This window comes from Ochotona princeps, chromosome 9 (genome assembly GCF_030435755.1).
Source record: "Ochotona princeps isolate mOchPri1 chromosome 9, mOchPri1.hap1, whole genome shotgun sequence".
NCBI lineage: Eukaryota > Metazoa > Chordata > Mammalia > Lagomorpha > Ochotonidae > Ochotona > Ochotona princeps.
Genome location: NC_080840.1, coordinates 59,660,663 through 59,674,497, shown reverse-complemented (window position 1 = coordinate 59,674,497; position 13,835 = coordinate 59,660,663). Strand labels below are relative to the sequence as shown.

General features: G+C 35.7%; 1 protein-coding gene across 1 annotated transcript in view; it reads right to left on the bottom strand.

Annotated features, from left to right (window-relative positions):
* Positions 1 to 536: 536 nt before the first annotated feature.
* Positions 537 to 13,835, bottom strand: part of CRISPLD1 (cysteine rich secretory protein LCCL domain containing 1) — a 44,195-nt gene continuing 30,896 nt past the window's right edge. The window contains exons 11-15 of the mRNA XM_004588060.2: positions 11,906 to 11,949; positions 11,732 to 11,804; positions 6,714 to 6,789; positions 3,811 to 3,941; positions 537 to 1,128 (exon numbers count right to left, since the gene is read on the bottom strand). Of these exons, the coding sequence (XP_004588117.2) occupies positions 1,077 to 1,128; positions 3,811 to 3,941; positions 6,714 to 6,789; positions 11,732 to 11,804; positions 11,906 to 11,949 (376 nt within the window). The 3' untranslated portion in view covers positions 537 to 1,076. The remainder of the gene's footprint in view (positions 1,129 to 3,810; positions 3,942 to 6,713; positions 6,790 to 11,731; positions 11,805 to 11,905; positions 11,950 to 13,835) is intronic.

Here is a 13,835-nt window from a genome sequence, read left to right as displayed (position 1 = left end):
AATTACGTCTAGATCAAAATAAGCATGCAAAGGGAATCAAAAATAATTTGAAACATGTTTACTTTTAATGTTTACAGGAAATGAGTAAATTCACCAGCAAAAAAAGATAATTACCAAAAGTAACATTTTACAGGGTTCTTTTCTTTTAACTCTCAAAGCATGATACATTTTTCATAGAAACAAATTTATCACTATGATAGGTACCATGATCTGGCAGCATTTACACATGATAGTTGACCATTAAGAAAATCAGTGGCAATGGAAATGCAATACATTAGTTCATCTTTGTTTAACTTTCTGCTATTATACTTCCTGGCCTGCAGGAGTATTTGCCAGGATACAAAAGAATTCAACAATACATAGAAAGCTCTCCGTGCCCATTTTAATATTATATTCACTATATGATTACTAGGATTGTTGCTACACTACTAATCTGATTTGTCCCACTTACTAATAAGTCCATCCCCCACAAAAAACTAAACACTCTAACAGATTCATGGGGATATTAAACGATTAACATATACACAATAACAAGTGCAATATCAGAACTTAATATTCTCTATACCTAAATCTAACATAAGAAAAAAGTTGTACAGGCTACTAAGAGGAAAAGAATTTGAGATTATTTAGAGTAGCAAATATTATAGGATTGGATGGGAGAAATTATGCTAAGACTAATTTCAGTTTTACACTTGATTATTTTATTGTACCAGATGATTTTTCTGAGGACCATTCACATTCAATATTAGATTCATTTTATTAGTGGCATGTACAAAGCACCATATAATGAAATGTTGAACAATCATGAACAGGTAATTAACTGTAGAAACAACTGCTAAGAAAATATAGCAATATTCAACACAGGATTTCTGAAACCATTACATATTCTTTACTTTTTCCAAAGCATAAGTCCCATGTATTATTTTATAGACTTTGTCTAACAAGATTTATATGCATTTGGCACTGTTTTGGGCTAAAAATAATTGATTTCTTCTGTACAGTAATGTTACAGTTTTATACAAATTTCAGCTATATGACATTTGGAATAGTCTTCGCAATCCCTTCCACATGTGGTTTCACACAACAGCAAATACTCGGAATGCTTTTCCTCCTGGAGGGTTCTGTAAACTGAAAAAGAAGCACACAAAAATATATTGATGTCATTTCCACATATAATCCTTCTAATAAATCAGGCTTTCTTCTACCAACCAAAAAGGCAGCTTCATGAATCCAGATGGCCAACTTGCTTAGGCTGTTATAATTTATAGTTATTGAAAACTTGAGTCAAGATAAAAAGATTCTTTAATACTGGTTGCATGCTGAACTAAGATTTATTAAAGAGAACCTAAAGATTCTAAATACTAATGGTATTAGCTTCTATAGAACTTCACAGACTCTAGGTCATGCTTTCAGATGGTAACTTCTGCCTTTGTAATAAAGCAGAGTTAGGCAGCTAATATTTCACTTTATGGGTGTATATTAAGACAAGATTTACAACTATTTTGCATGGTTGATGGTTGATAGTATTCCACAGTATTCTAGAGTACGTGCTTATGACCACTTCCTACGTACAACAAAGTTAAAAAATTATATTGACAATGTACAGATTAATATTCTTAATATCCACAGTTTTAAGAAAAATGTATGGAGAATTAATGGTTAACTTTAAAACAACCAAAGATTTTTCCCCCAAAATACCAAAAATACTCAAATATAAAATCATAATTACTTAATTTTATTTCATAAGTACTTATAAAAATTACTACTATAGTCTGAATGATCTGTTATTGTTGATCTGTTATTATCTCAAAATTTACTGCTTATGAGTGACACTGCTATCTTTTCATGTGATCACTGTTTAAAGCCCTTGCCTATATTCCTGCTGACTTAGTCTTTTTACTTGTTAAGCCCTTTAGTTAGTAAAACACTAAACCTGTGATTGCAACATGAATTAAAAACGTTATCTTAAAAGTAAAAAAAAAAACAGATAAATCAAAAAAGAAGCAGGAATAGGACTTGAATCCAGGTGCCCCAAATGGTCTTCACTGCTGCAGTAAATGCTAAGCCTGGTAGGCAGGTACTTTTAAAAACAGACACTAAAAGTAGCCCAAAATCATAAATTTTATTCTTTAGTGAATTATTTATATTTTACTTGGTAATATTAATCAGGGTATATATTCTTTAAATGTCTGAGAGTTAAAATGATAAGGACACCAATCATTGCAATAAATACTAAGTATGTAATTCCTTTAATATGTTTATTTATGTATAAGAAAAACAGAGAGAAATGTAGAATAAGAAAAGATTCACTGTTTTGGAAGTAGATACTTTCAGTGAGTTTATTGTTTATACGCATTGCCATCCTGGAAAAAAGGTATATTCCTGGGCCGAAAGACTGAATGCTGAGTCTGAGCTCTGCAATTTACAAGTCAGCAGGGTATTTTGAATCAATATGAGCCTTGGTTAACATACATATAAAATTAGAATTCACAGAATCAACATGATAGGGCTGCTGGTGGAACTAACATAAAAAAAGAATCTAGTGTCATCAACCTTCTAGAATATTCCCAGAGTTGATTCTCAAGATAATTCCTAGTTTTACTAAACTATCATCTATCATTTTCTGCTCCTAAAATAAATATAAGAAATATGTCAGGCAAGTGGAACAATATCACCCAACTTATAAAATTGAAGACTGCATTCTACAATTCAAGACTCCATGAACAGATCATTATTGGCCAAAGTAGATCATGAGCTAGGTTGCAGAGAAGTCTATGAATACAGACTAAACACACATCTATCTTTCTATGAGATGATAGTACATGGTTAGGAGAAAGCAATCTCAAAATCCTGCAGGGCACATCATTTGGCATACTATAGAGCAGGTACAAGAAGGTTTGGTCCATGGACCATTTCCATGAAAAATCATTTGGTCTGGCCCTGCCAAGGCAATCATAGGTGAGACTTGAAATCCAATGAATTGATAGCATAAGAATTCTTAAATAATATTTCTGTATGGCCAACAAATGATGTGATAAATATCCAAGCAGTCATTGGCACGAAAAAAAGGTTCCTCACCCCTGCTGTACAAAAACCACTGAGCATCTGAATTCTCTATCGGCAACTTTTGGGAATCCATAGAATCTAAATGTTAAGGGTTTTCTCTATTTTAACAAACAAATGTAATTCATATTACTTACCTAAGTACTAATGATTTGAAAAATACTTTCATTGTAGGTTCATTTCTCTTAATGTCTTAATAATGAATTAATAATTATTTATAATATTTCACAAGGGAAGACCCATAAATTTCCCTATATAATTAAAATACGTATACTAGCAAAATCAATAACATGATATAACCTGAAAGAGTTCACTTCTCTCATTCTAGGTATCCAATTGCCAATCAAAAGTAAAATTTGGTCCTGGGGAAAATCAGACTTACTGTTTTGGTCAAATACTTTGCTAGAAAACTGGATTAGATAAATAATTCTGTGCCTTGATCACCCAGAAACAGTATAAAAACTAATCTGTGAAATCCAAAGAGGATGAAAGAAATTTCCTAATTATAAGATCAATTAACAAAAGAGCATTTCTGACTTGTAATCCGATTTTCATGCTGATTTTTCAAAGCCTGTAGGAGACAAGCACCTCTGGTACTGCAGCTTCTCCACTCCTGCAGGACCAGTTGTGACACAAGGGAACAACCACTGGCTCGGCCACTTTTCTTCAGACCACTCTAAAATGGTCCACTGGAGAGCAATCCCAAAGATGAAAACAGTTTGTGTGCATATGTCGGTCTGTTTTTACCTTTCGGAGAAGATTCCATTCTGAAAGGAAGCAATGTAAGTCTTTCTTTTGTCCACAGGCATTACATCAACATAACCACCGTGATTTCGAACCACTCCAGCATGCACTGCTGCTCTGCAGATACTAGACAGCTGAGAAAGCAAGAGCAAAATCCCATGGTTAGGAAATTCCTGTGGAGCCGCCAATTCTACTTTTACTGGCCTGATGACAGGGAACTCTAGCTCTATATAGAACGAGGCAACCTCATAATGATGTTCTGTGCATTAAGAAACATTTCAAAAGTCATAAGGCACAGTTAACTTTGAGTACATCTGAAGGCAGACCTTCAGGATGGCTGCCATGGGAAGATCTCTCCTCCATTTAATCTGCAAATGCCGGCCCAGTTCAATTGTCCGGCAAAGCAAGACAAAGTTTGCATGCTCCTTTTCTTCCTTATAGAACCGATTTGCCATTATTACATGTCAGCTTTTACTAGTTTGTACTGGGGTCACTCTACAAACTGTATACAGACATCCATTTTTGGTTTATATGCAACCAAGCTATAATTCTGTATATGTTTATGGTTCCTTTTCCAAAACACAGGAATACTTGAAATGAGTCTTTTCTTATTAAATAATATAATCTATGTAGAGAAATTCTGCCTTAGAGAATAACCTCAAGGAAAACAAAGTCATTCTAATGGCTGACTCAAAAAAAAAATTGCAGTGCCTATCACCCTGGTATGAATGCCCTGACATGAAGTGTTAAAACGTTCTGTTTATACTGTACCAGTTATATAATCTGTATTGAATGCGATTTCTGCGGTGAAGAAAGTTATTGTTTCAGGTCCAGTGCTTTCAGATTTTTCAAATTACCAAATCATTTTTTTTGGCCCAACACATCTTTTCTAGATTTCCACATTTTCTTTCATCTAAACAATTAATAGCTGAGAGTAACCCGAGGAAGTCTCATAACAGGAACTACTTGAACTGCTTCAGGTAGAGCAGTCCACCTGCTATCCCTAAATCCCAATGCTGTGCAACTTTCTTATCTCTATGCACACGTGGGTGACCTAATATGCTTTTCTAACTTAACAAAAGTGTGTGTCTCTTACATGACCTTGCTTTATTCCTGTGCTCTGAACTCTGAGGCCTCAGTCAGTATTTATTAGCTCAGAAAGCCTCAATGCCATGCTGCTTAATCCTTCACATGCTTTTGCAGTATCACAAAACACCACAGAATGAAAATCTCACATCCATATTCTGAGGAAGAGGCATTTTATTCTCCACTAAGAGACCCACACTGAATTAATACTTCCATTTGATAGGGTTAATAATAGATGGTATTAAAACAATTCTGTACACACTTCAGCATTTAGCCTGGTTCTGCATAAAGGGTGCTATCAGCATTTTTTTTCTCCGAGGCAACAAAAGTGCACAGATGTAACATTCACTAAACCCAACCACCAAATATGTTTTGAGACCATTGTTTTCACCTACAACTATGCAGTCAGCAGGCATTCATGTTTGAGTTCAGAGGCCAAAAGGCATTCTCTTTTCATACCACACTCTAAGAACTAATATAGCATGAAAAGAAATAATTGATCTGTGAAAAAGGAACTTTTAATGAACACAGAAGTTAAGCTCATGGGTAACACACTTCCAATCCAGCTACCTGCTAATGTGGCTGGGAATGAACCTGGAGCTTAAGAGAGAATTCACGAATAACTTTAAAGATGAAATGGCATTGAAAAATAACCTAATAAAATAAAATTAAAACGCATTTTTTAAAATCTAAAAAAAGAAAAATTACTTAGAAGTAAATATATTCATCAAAAAACAAGACAGTGATACACATATTCCAGGCCTCGTCACGCAAACTAAATCCTCATAGTATTCTGTTGACAATGTACATTTAGGAGATATTTTCTTAACTTGATTTTTTAATTCTCTGGCTTACATAAACCTAAACCAATCAGCATGTACTTTCAGACTTTCTGTAAAACTGTTTCCAGGATAGGATTCTTCCATTGGTCACTTCCAAGTGGCTGCAGCCTATTTCAGTTAAAGTTCTCATCAGCTTCTCAACAAGCAAATCCATGGCTGTAACGGTGGGTAGCACAACTGTTCTCACTTCCATGTGTTCATATACACCATTCACCCAATCCATAATGTGCTCCATAAGCTCTTTTCCAAAGAACACTCCATCCTGGCACAAAAGGTATTTACCCATACTGAAGCCATCACAGTGGGTATTTCTGGTCCAACCACACAAAGGTCATGCATTACCTCACTCCCAACTATACCCCTTTTGTGTGTATTTCAAGATATTATCTGCTGTTAATTCTATACCAATTTTTCAGTGTCCTTTGGGCAGTGAGGATATTCTTTATACATTAGACAACTGCTTAATTGTCTAGTTTACAATTCAAATTTGGAAGAACCAAAAGGAAGAAAAATACATCTTCCTTCTCAAGATTAATGTCAGACTATTTGTTCAGTATGTGATATAACACATGATAAGATAAAACTTATAATCAAATCATTGTGCACTCATATTTGCATATTTTCTGTGATAGTATCTCTCTTGAGAATACATGTATTATTACAGAAACTATTCTCTCATTCTGCATTTCAAAGCACACAGATACTCTTAAAGATGTGTATGAGTCAGGGCTAAGAAACCTTTTTCTGCCAGCAGTCACTTGGATATCCGTAACATTTTTTGTGAGGCACACAAAATCATCACCTTAAAAATTAACCTGCTACAGAAGTGTTGAATTTGAGTCCCGCCTGTGGTTGGCTTGGCAGGGCCACATAAAATTTTGTCAGCTTTATATGGCTCTGCAGACATGATGTTCCTTACTGGTAGTACATGTTTTTATGTATACTAAACACTGCAAGTCGTATAAGTAGAACACTTACATCAGAATAAACTCGAGTTCCAATTACACGAGCATAATGTGGATTGGCTTGCATACAATTACGAGGACAGTATACTCTGAAAAACAAACAAATACACATTTCTATGTTAAGCAGGCTGGTTTCTTCAGTGTTTCTCATTAGTAAACCACTGACACACACACACATACACATAAACTCAAAATTCTAAACCTTGCTGATTCTGAATTAAGACAGGGAACTAGACAAACAGACACAATTACTTCTGTTCACTTTATCTCCCTGCAGCTTTTGGTACAAAAACTAGATTGATTTCTTAAATTTTGTTTTATTTTAGGAGAACATCTTCCAATTTGAAAATTTAGAAAAGCAGTGTCAGAAAGCATTCACTGTATGCATCTGAGAAGGTGGTACTTTAGAATTTAGGAACTGGGTAATGTGGAAAGAATGAATCACTGTATCCTTCATGGTATCTCATGGTTTTTCCTTTTCTACATTCACTGAGATCTCATCTGAATTTCTGGTTTTATACCATCATCTACAAACTATTGAAATCCAGATTTATGTCTCATTTTGGGACTGCTCTTAATCCTAAATTTATATATTCCACTGCTTCCTCAATATCTCCACTTGGAGCTAGTGAATATCTCACACTCACTTGATATCAAAACAGATTTTTAGCCTCAAGTTCCCAAATCTGGTCTTTCTGTAAGTTGAAATCTTCATTAGACCTTTGATTTCCATCTCATATCTTACATTAACCCATCAGTAATTCATGCATCAGTTATACCTTAAAACATACCCAAGATCAGAGGAGCTCTAAGCACTTCAATCACAATAAGTCTGGTTTTATTATGTGCTGTTTAACTTACTGGAATAGGCCTCACCATGACCTGCTTGTTTCCAATCTGGCCTTTCTTAATCTATTTTGCAAACATTGGGAAACCTAATCATGCTACTCATCTGCTCCAAATGCTCTGCTGGTCATCCATTACATTCGGAATAAGTGACCAGATGTTTAGAATGGCCAATCTGGTCTGCCCATCCTGTATCTCCATTACCTCATTGTTTTATCTCCTATTCCCCCTGGTACTTCCACAACCCCTGCTCCAGTCATACTGGCCAAATGGTAATTCCCCAGACAAATATGATGTGTTCCAAATTCAGGCCCTTCACACAGCATGCTCTTTCTCCAGGTGGCCTATTGCTTTATTCATATCTGATTGGCTGAAGTGATTTAAAAGGAATTCCTCAAATTTTTTTTATTTAGATGTAGATCCCAAATTCCAGTAATAAATCAGTCACATGACATTAAAAATCCATTCTAATAATTCAGAAAACTGTTAAGTGGCATTTAAAATAATTAACTGGGAGAGAGCATCATGGCATAGTTGGAAATGTTTTGGAAGTGACTGGAAAATTATCTCACTGTGTTCAACAGTTGCTGGGCATCAACTGTGTATACCCAATGGTTGTAAAGCTACTGCTCTAGCTATGATCATGTTGTGAAAACTCCACCTTGTTCCTATTTAGTTCTTGGATCATAAAATGGCAACATCAGCTGTTCAAGTTGAGTTAGTTGCAGGTTAATTTAAAAAATAAATAAAAACCTGGGAGGCTCCTTTTGTTTGATCACATTCACACTGTTTTATCAAATAATCTGAATTTTTGTTTTATATATAGTATAGAGTTGTTTGTTTATTTGGAAGGCAGAGTTACAAGAGATGAGAATGTTGAGGGCAGGAGAGAGAGAGAGAGACAGAGAGAGAGAGATTTGCAAGCCACTGGTTCACTCCCTAAACGGCTACAAAAAGCAGGGGTAGGCCAGTAAAAACTAAGAAGGTCATCTGGTTGTCCTATAGCGGTACAGGAGTCCAAGTACTTTGGCCATGTTTCAACCCTTGTCCAGGTCATTAGTAAAAGCCTGGATAAGAAGTGGAGTAGTTGGGACTTCCACTAGCACTCAAATGGGACACTGGTACTGCAGGTGATGTGTTTACTCACTGTAACGCAGCACTGGCGCCCATATTTTTAAAGCCCTATTTTGAAGGCAGAGACAGAGATCTTGCATCATTGTTTCATTTCCCAAACGCCTACCACCAGATGGAGGTGGGCCAGGCAAGAAGCCAAGAGGAGGTAAGAACATGGTCTAGAACTCCTAGATAGGCACAGATAGGAGTCCTGGTCATTCCCCTTCCAAGCCAGCTACTGCTAACATGGCTGGGAAAGCAGCTGTACATGTACGGTCTCTTCCTTCGTGTTGGCACAACCCACATGGGAGACCAAGATGAAGTTCTTGGCTCCTAGTTTTGGCATGGCCCAAACCTGGCTGTTACAGCCAGATGGGGAATGAATCAGTTGATACATCTCTCTCTCTCTCTCTTTCTCTCTCTCTCTCTCTCTCTTTATCCCTCTCTGTATTACTTTGCCTTTTAATAAAGAAATCTACTAACAAATAAACATTTTAAAAATAAAAAGCAATAGGAAATTTGTTTCAATTTTATTTGAATGATCTCTATCTTCTGAAACAATCCTGGCACAATAACATAAAATTACCATTACAGAGCACTTATTGGATTGAAACTTTATGGTAGAATATTCCAGAAAATGTTCTTTTCATTTGATCCTCATAACCCTAATCCTATGGCTCATATAGGGCCTGGAATAATATGACATCTTCAAAATAGTTCACAGAGAATGTGTACCAAAAAAATAACTAAGTATGAATTTTGAAATTTTTATAACAAAATACCTTTTAAGTTGATTTTTAATAAGTCCCCCTATACTTGTATAATGTATAATAGAAAAATTTTTGCATTTTCCCATATCATGCCACTATAATATGCCAATTTCATCTAGCAATCTGTTTCTTCCAATAAATGCAGAATCTGTGAGCTTATGGGTATCTAAATCTAAGAAAAATACTTCAACACTGCAAAACAAAGCATAATCTAATCAGATCTTTAAGCCTTAGAGCAATATGATTAGTTAAGTTCTAATATCTGGGTTAAATGGCAAAAAGTCTATCATGCATTTCACACAGTTAAAAGACCTTCATATTATCCTAAAATTTGAAATGTGTTGATTTCACTAAACAGATAAGGTAAAAAAAATTTTAATTCTTACATTAGCATTCACCAAGCTAGCAAACCCAAAACATCACAATAGTCCCCCATAAGAGTAGAAACAGAAAAAAAATTATAAAGAAGAAGATATTCACATAAAAGAATGGATGTTTTATGTCACATCTTTAATTGAGAAAGTCCCTATTCATCCCCCAAACAGAAAATGAAGAACCTACACTTATATCAACTACCACTGACTCGTGAGCAACTAATCTCATTCTTCAAGTCAAAACATGAAAATAGACTTAGAAGGTTGAGTAACGAAGCTTTTCCAAAGAAAGCAAACTCTGGCATAAAAATTAAGCTCCTTACATTTTTTTTTTTTTTTTTAGCAAATACAGTGTGCCAAACTACAATTATATCTTTAAATCGCATTACTGATTTTTGGAAGTAGCTTGAATAGAAGGAAGGCTGGCTCTCCACAGACATAGTTGAGAGGCGGGCTTTGTGGTACAGCTGGTGCAGCTGCCACTGGGGACATCCCTCATCCCACATCACGGCGTCATCGGCCCCAGGCTTCCGATCCAGCTCACTGATGATGCACCTGGGAGCAGCAGTGGATGACAGCTCAAGGCCCTGCTTTCCTGCCACCCACATGGGAGACCCAGATGAAGTTCCTGGCTTGGGGTTAGCCTAGCTGCTAGCAGCATTTGGGAAATGAATCAGCAGATGGAAGATCTGTCACTCTGTTTTTCAAACAAATAAATAAATCTTTAAAAAGAGATGTACTTCACTTTGCGTATATACTCATTACGACTGTAACCATAATATTAGTAAAAACTATCATCTTTGACTGGCCAAGCTAAATGAAACATTTTCATTATTTTAGAAACTCTACTACACCTTCAGAAAAAGAGTACGCAAAAACAAAACAAAGGCAGAGATGGTTTTTTTTTTTTTGAGTTACTAATGGAAACTAAATCAATCCACCTTAACAACTGAATAACAATGTTAAAAAAATACACGAGTTACATCATTTTAGTTTTTGCAGCATAAACTTGTTATGGATTGAATGCTTGTACCTCTCCATGAAGTCTCAGTGTCTCAGTGTAACTGAGACAAAGTGTTCAGTGTAATTCAGGTTGAACAAGACCCAAAGAGAAGGGCCCTTATCCAACTGGATTAGCATCCTCAGAAGACACACAAAGGAGTAAACACTTTCTCCATGTACCATGTGAGGTGACAGAGAGAAGGTGGCCATTTGCAAGCCTGGAAGAGTGTCCTCACCAACGACAATATCAGCTGGCACTCTGGTAACGGACTTCCCAATCTCTCCAGCTGTCCAAAGTGAGTGCATCTGGTTTATACTACACAGCCTGTGGCACCGTGTCAAAGCACCTCAAAAGGACCAATACAGAATTCTTATGCATACACAAATTATATGCACAAGCCCTTTTACTGTGGAACACACATACTTTGTAATGTCTCATTGTTCCTCCTGTTTAAGCAGTTCAAGAGAAACAAAATTTTAGGAAAGAACAGAATTTCAGGTAAATTTCAGGTAAAAACGGTTATCTCAGATGCAAAGCTCCGTCGAGTGACTTTTACTATTATTATCATTATTTTTTTTTATTTTTTTATTAGAAAGATACACAGAGAGAAGGAGAGACAGAAAGATCCTCCATCCAATGATTCACTCCCCAAGCAGCTGCAGCAGCCGGAGCTACATTGATCCAAAGGCAGGAGCCAGGAGCTTTTTCAGGGTCTCCCACACAGGTGCAGGGTCCCAAGCCCCAGGTGGTCCTCTACTGCTTTCCCATGCCACAGCAGGGAGCTAAATGAGCAACAGGACTGCTAGGATTAGAAATGGCGCCCATATGGGATTCCAGTGTGCCCAAGGCAAGGAGACTGGCCGCTAGGCTATCGCACTGGGCCCTATCATTATTATTTTTAATGAGAAAATGTGGAAAACTTTACCTTGGACAATGTGAGGAAGGCTTATGAAATGGACATAGCTGTTCTACAGTTGTTTCACAAGTCACAGCTTGAACTGCATAATTAAAACACAAAGCAACAACAACAAATCAGCCCATTAGAAGCAACAGCATACGATAAAGCAGTAAAAAAATAAATGAAAAAAAAGGTGCTAACCTGTTACTTTAGAAACTGTGAAGGAATTAGCAGACTGGTATTTGCTGAAAATAAAAAGATAAATGCTCAAAAGCTTTTGCATAAATCATTATCATTATAATTCTTACTATTTGTCTATGAAAATTCTTTTTAACATCTAATATTAAAATAGGTAAATAAGTATCAATATAAGAACACACATGCATATTACACTAAATCGATATTACATTTATGCATATAAAAATTAATATCATTTTTACCATTAGAGACAGGCACCTTTTCATTGTCAATATGTATTATGTCTGTATATTTATTTCCTATCAAAATTAATTCTCAAATACTAATCCCTCATCTCCATTTAGCTAAAATGTTGCATCTTTCACAACAGTAAGGTAATACAAACACTGTTGTGAAAAGACTACTAATAATAACTACCTTAAGGGATTGCATTTCATTCATTTTCTATTTCCCTTAGTATCTAGTAATGTGCACACTGAATAAAGAAGCCCCTTTCTCACTAAATACATCCTAACAAGCATATAAGATTAACTACACGATCACATACCAAAATTCTAATTGCTTGTTGTATATATCTGATTCTCATTAAAACGTCTGTAAAAGCTAAGTCTTCTTTGAATTTGTACTTTAAAAAGGCACACCTTTTCTTACATTAGCTCATAACTAAAATGGTAAAATATCAAGAATTCTTTTATTTCTGTTAGTTTTTAATTCAAAGTTTAATGCTCATCATCTGTAATGCGCTCAAAAGAAATACCACTGTTTGAGGTACAAATATAGAACCTACTAAACTAATGCATTCCACGTTGCAAAAAAAATTCACTAATATAAAAACTTAAATTTAGATGAAAGTAGTAAATATTAAAAGAAATGTTCTTCAATGTATATTAATGAGTAGACTTACTAAAGATAACTAATTTTCTATTTATTAAAGAAATTAATAAATGTTTGGTGAATAAGTTGACCAATAAATATTACCATAAGCAGGCTTTACTAAAGATAGTTACTGCTAATTACTAAAACCACACATCAACTTTTTAAATAAACTGTATATGCAGGATACCATTACATTTCAAATAGTGTACAAATTCCTTTTTAATAATTATGAATACTAGCTTAATTTTTCAGTTAAGTTTCATACAATGTATAATTTTTTCTTAAATGGTACCCTTGTGAAAGACACTTGGTATATGGACTTAGCAGAAAAAGCAAATTTCCACGTATTTCAAAAGTCCACATTCTATTTCTTATTGCATAAGAGGGCTCTTCAAAAAGCCCACAGATGGGTTATGGGTTGTGGGACATCAGAACAAACCACCGCTGGTGGTAACTGCACACCATGTCACAGCGCCTATAAAAGCTCCTCTGCTTCTGATTCAGCTTCCTGTTAGTAGATGACAGCCCCACTTCTGCATTTCTGCAGATGGAGTTGCTGTGTCTTGGCTTTGCCCTGTTCTTCCCTTGCTATTGCAACATCTGTGGTGTCAATTAGGGAATGAAAGCTCTCTATCATTCTATTAAATAAATAAACATCCTTAAAAAAAGTTCAGGGAATCTTCACATAATCTTTTAACTCCAATTTTCCCCACAAATTTCAAAATGCAGTGCTTTGGAAAAAGGCTTGGAAAATTACTATGCTTAATGTAGGAAATATTTTTGGGTCAGCCTGCTGGTGAAACACTCTAACTGCCTGCAGTGTGGGCATGCCATATGGGCGTTGGTTTGAGCTCTGGACACTATACTTCCAATTCAGTTCCCTCCTTGCTCACGGCCCGAGAAGAGCAGTAAAGGATGGCCCAAGTCCCTAAGTCCCTGAACTCACATGGGAGACATGAAAGAAGCTCCTCGCTCATGGTTTTGACCAGTCTAACTCCAGCTACTGTGTCTCTCCTCTATCTGTAACTCTTTGTGCATCAGTACAATAAATCTTAAA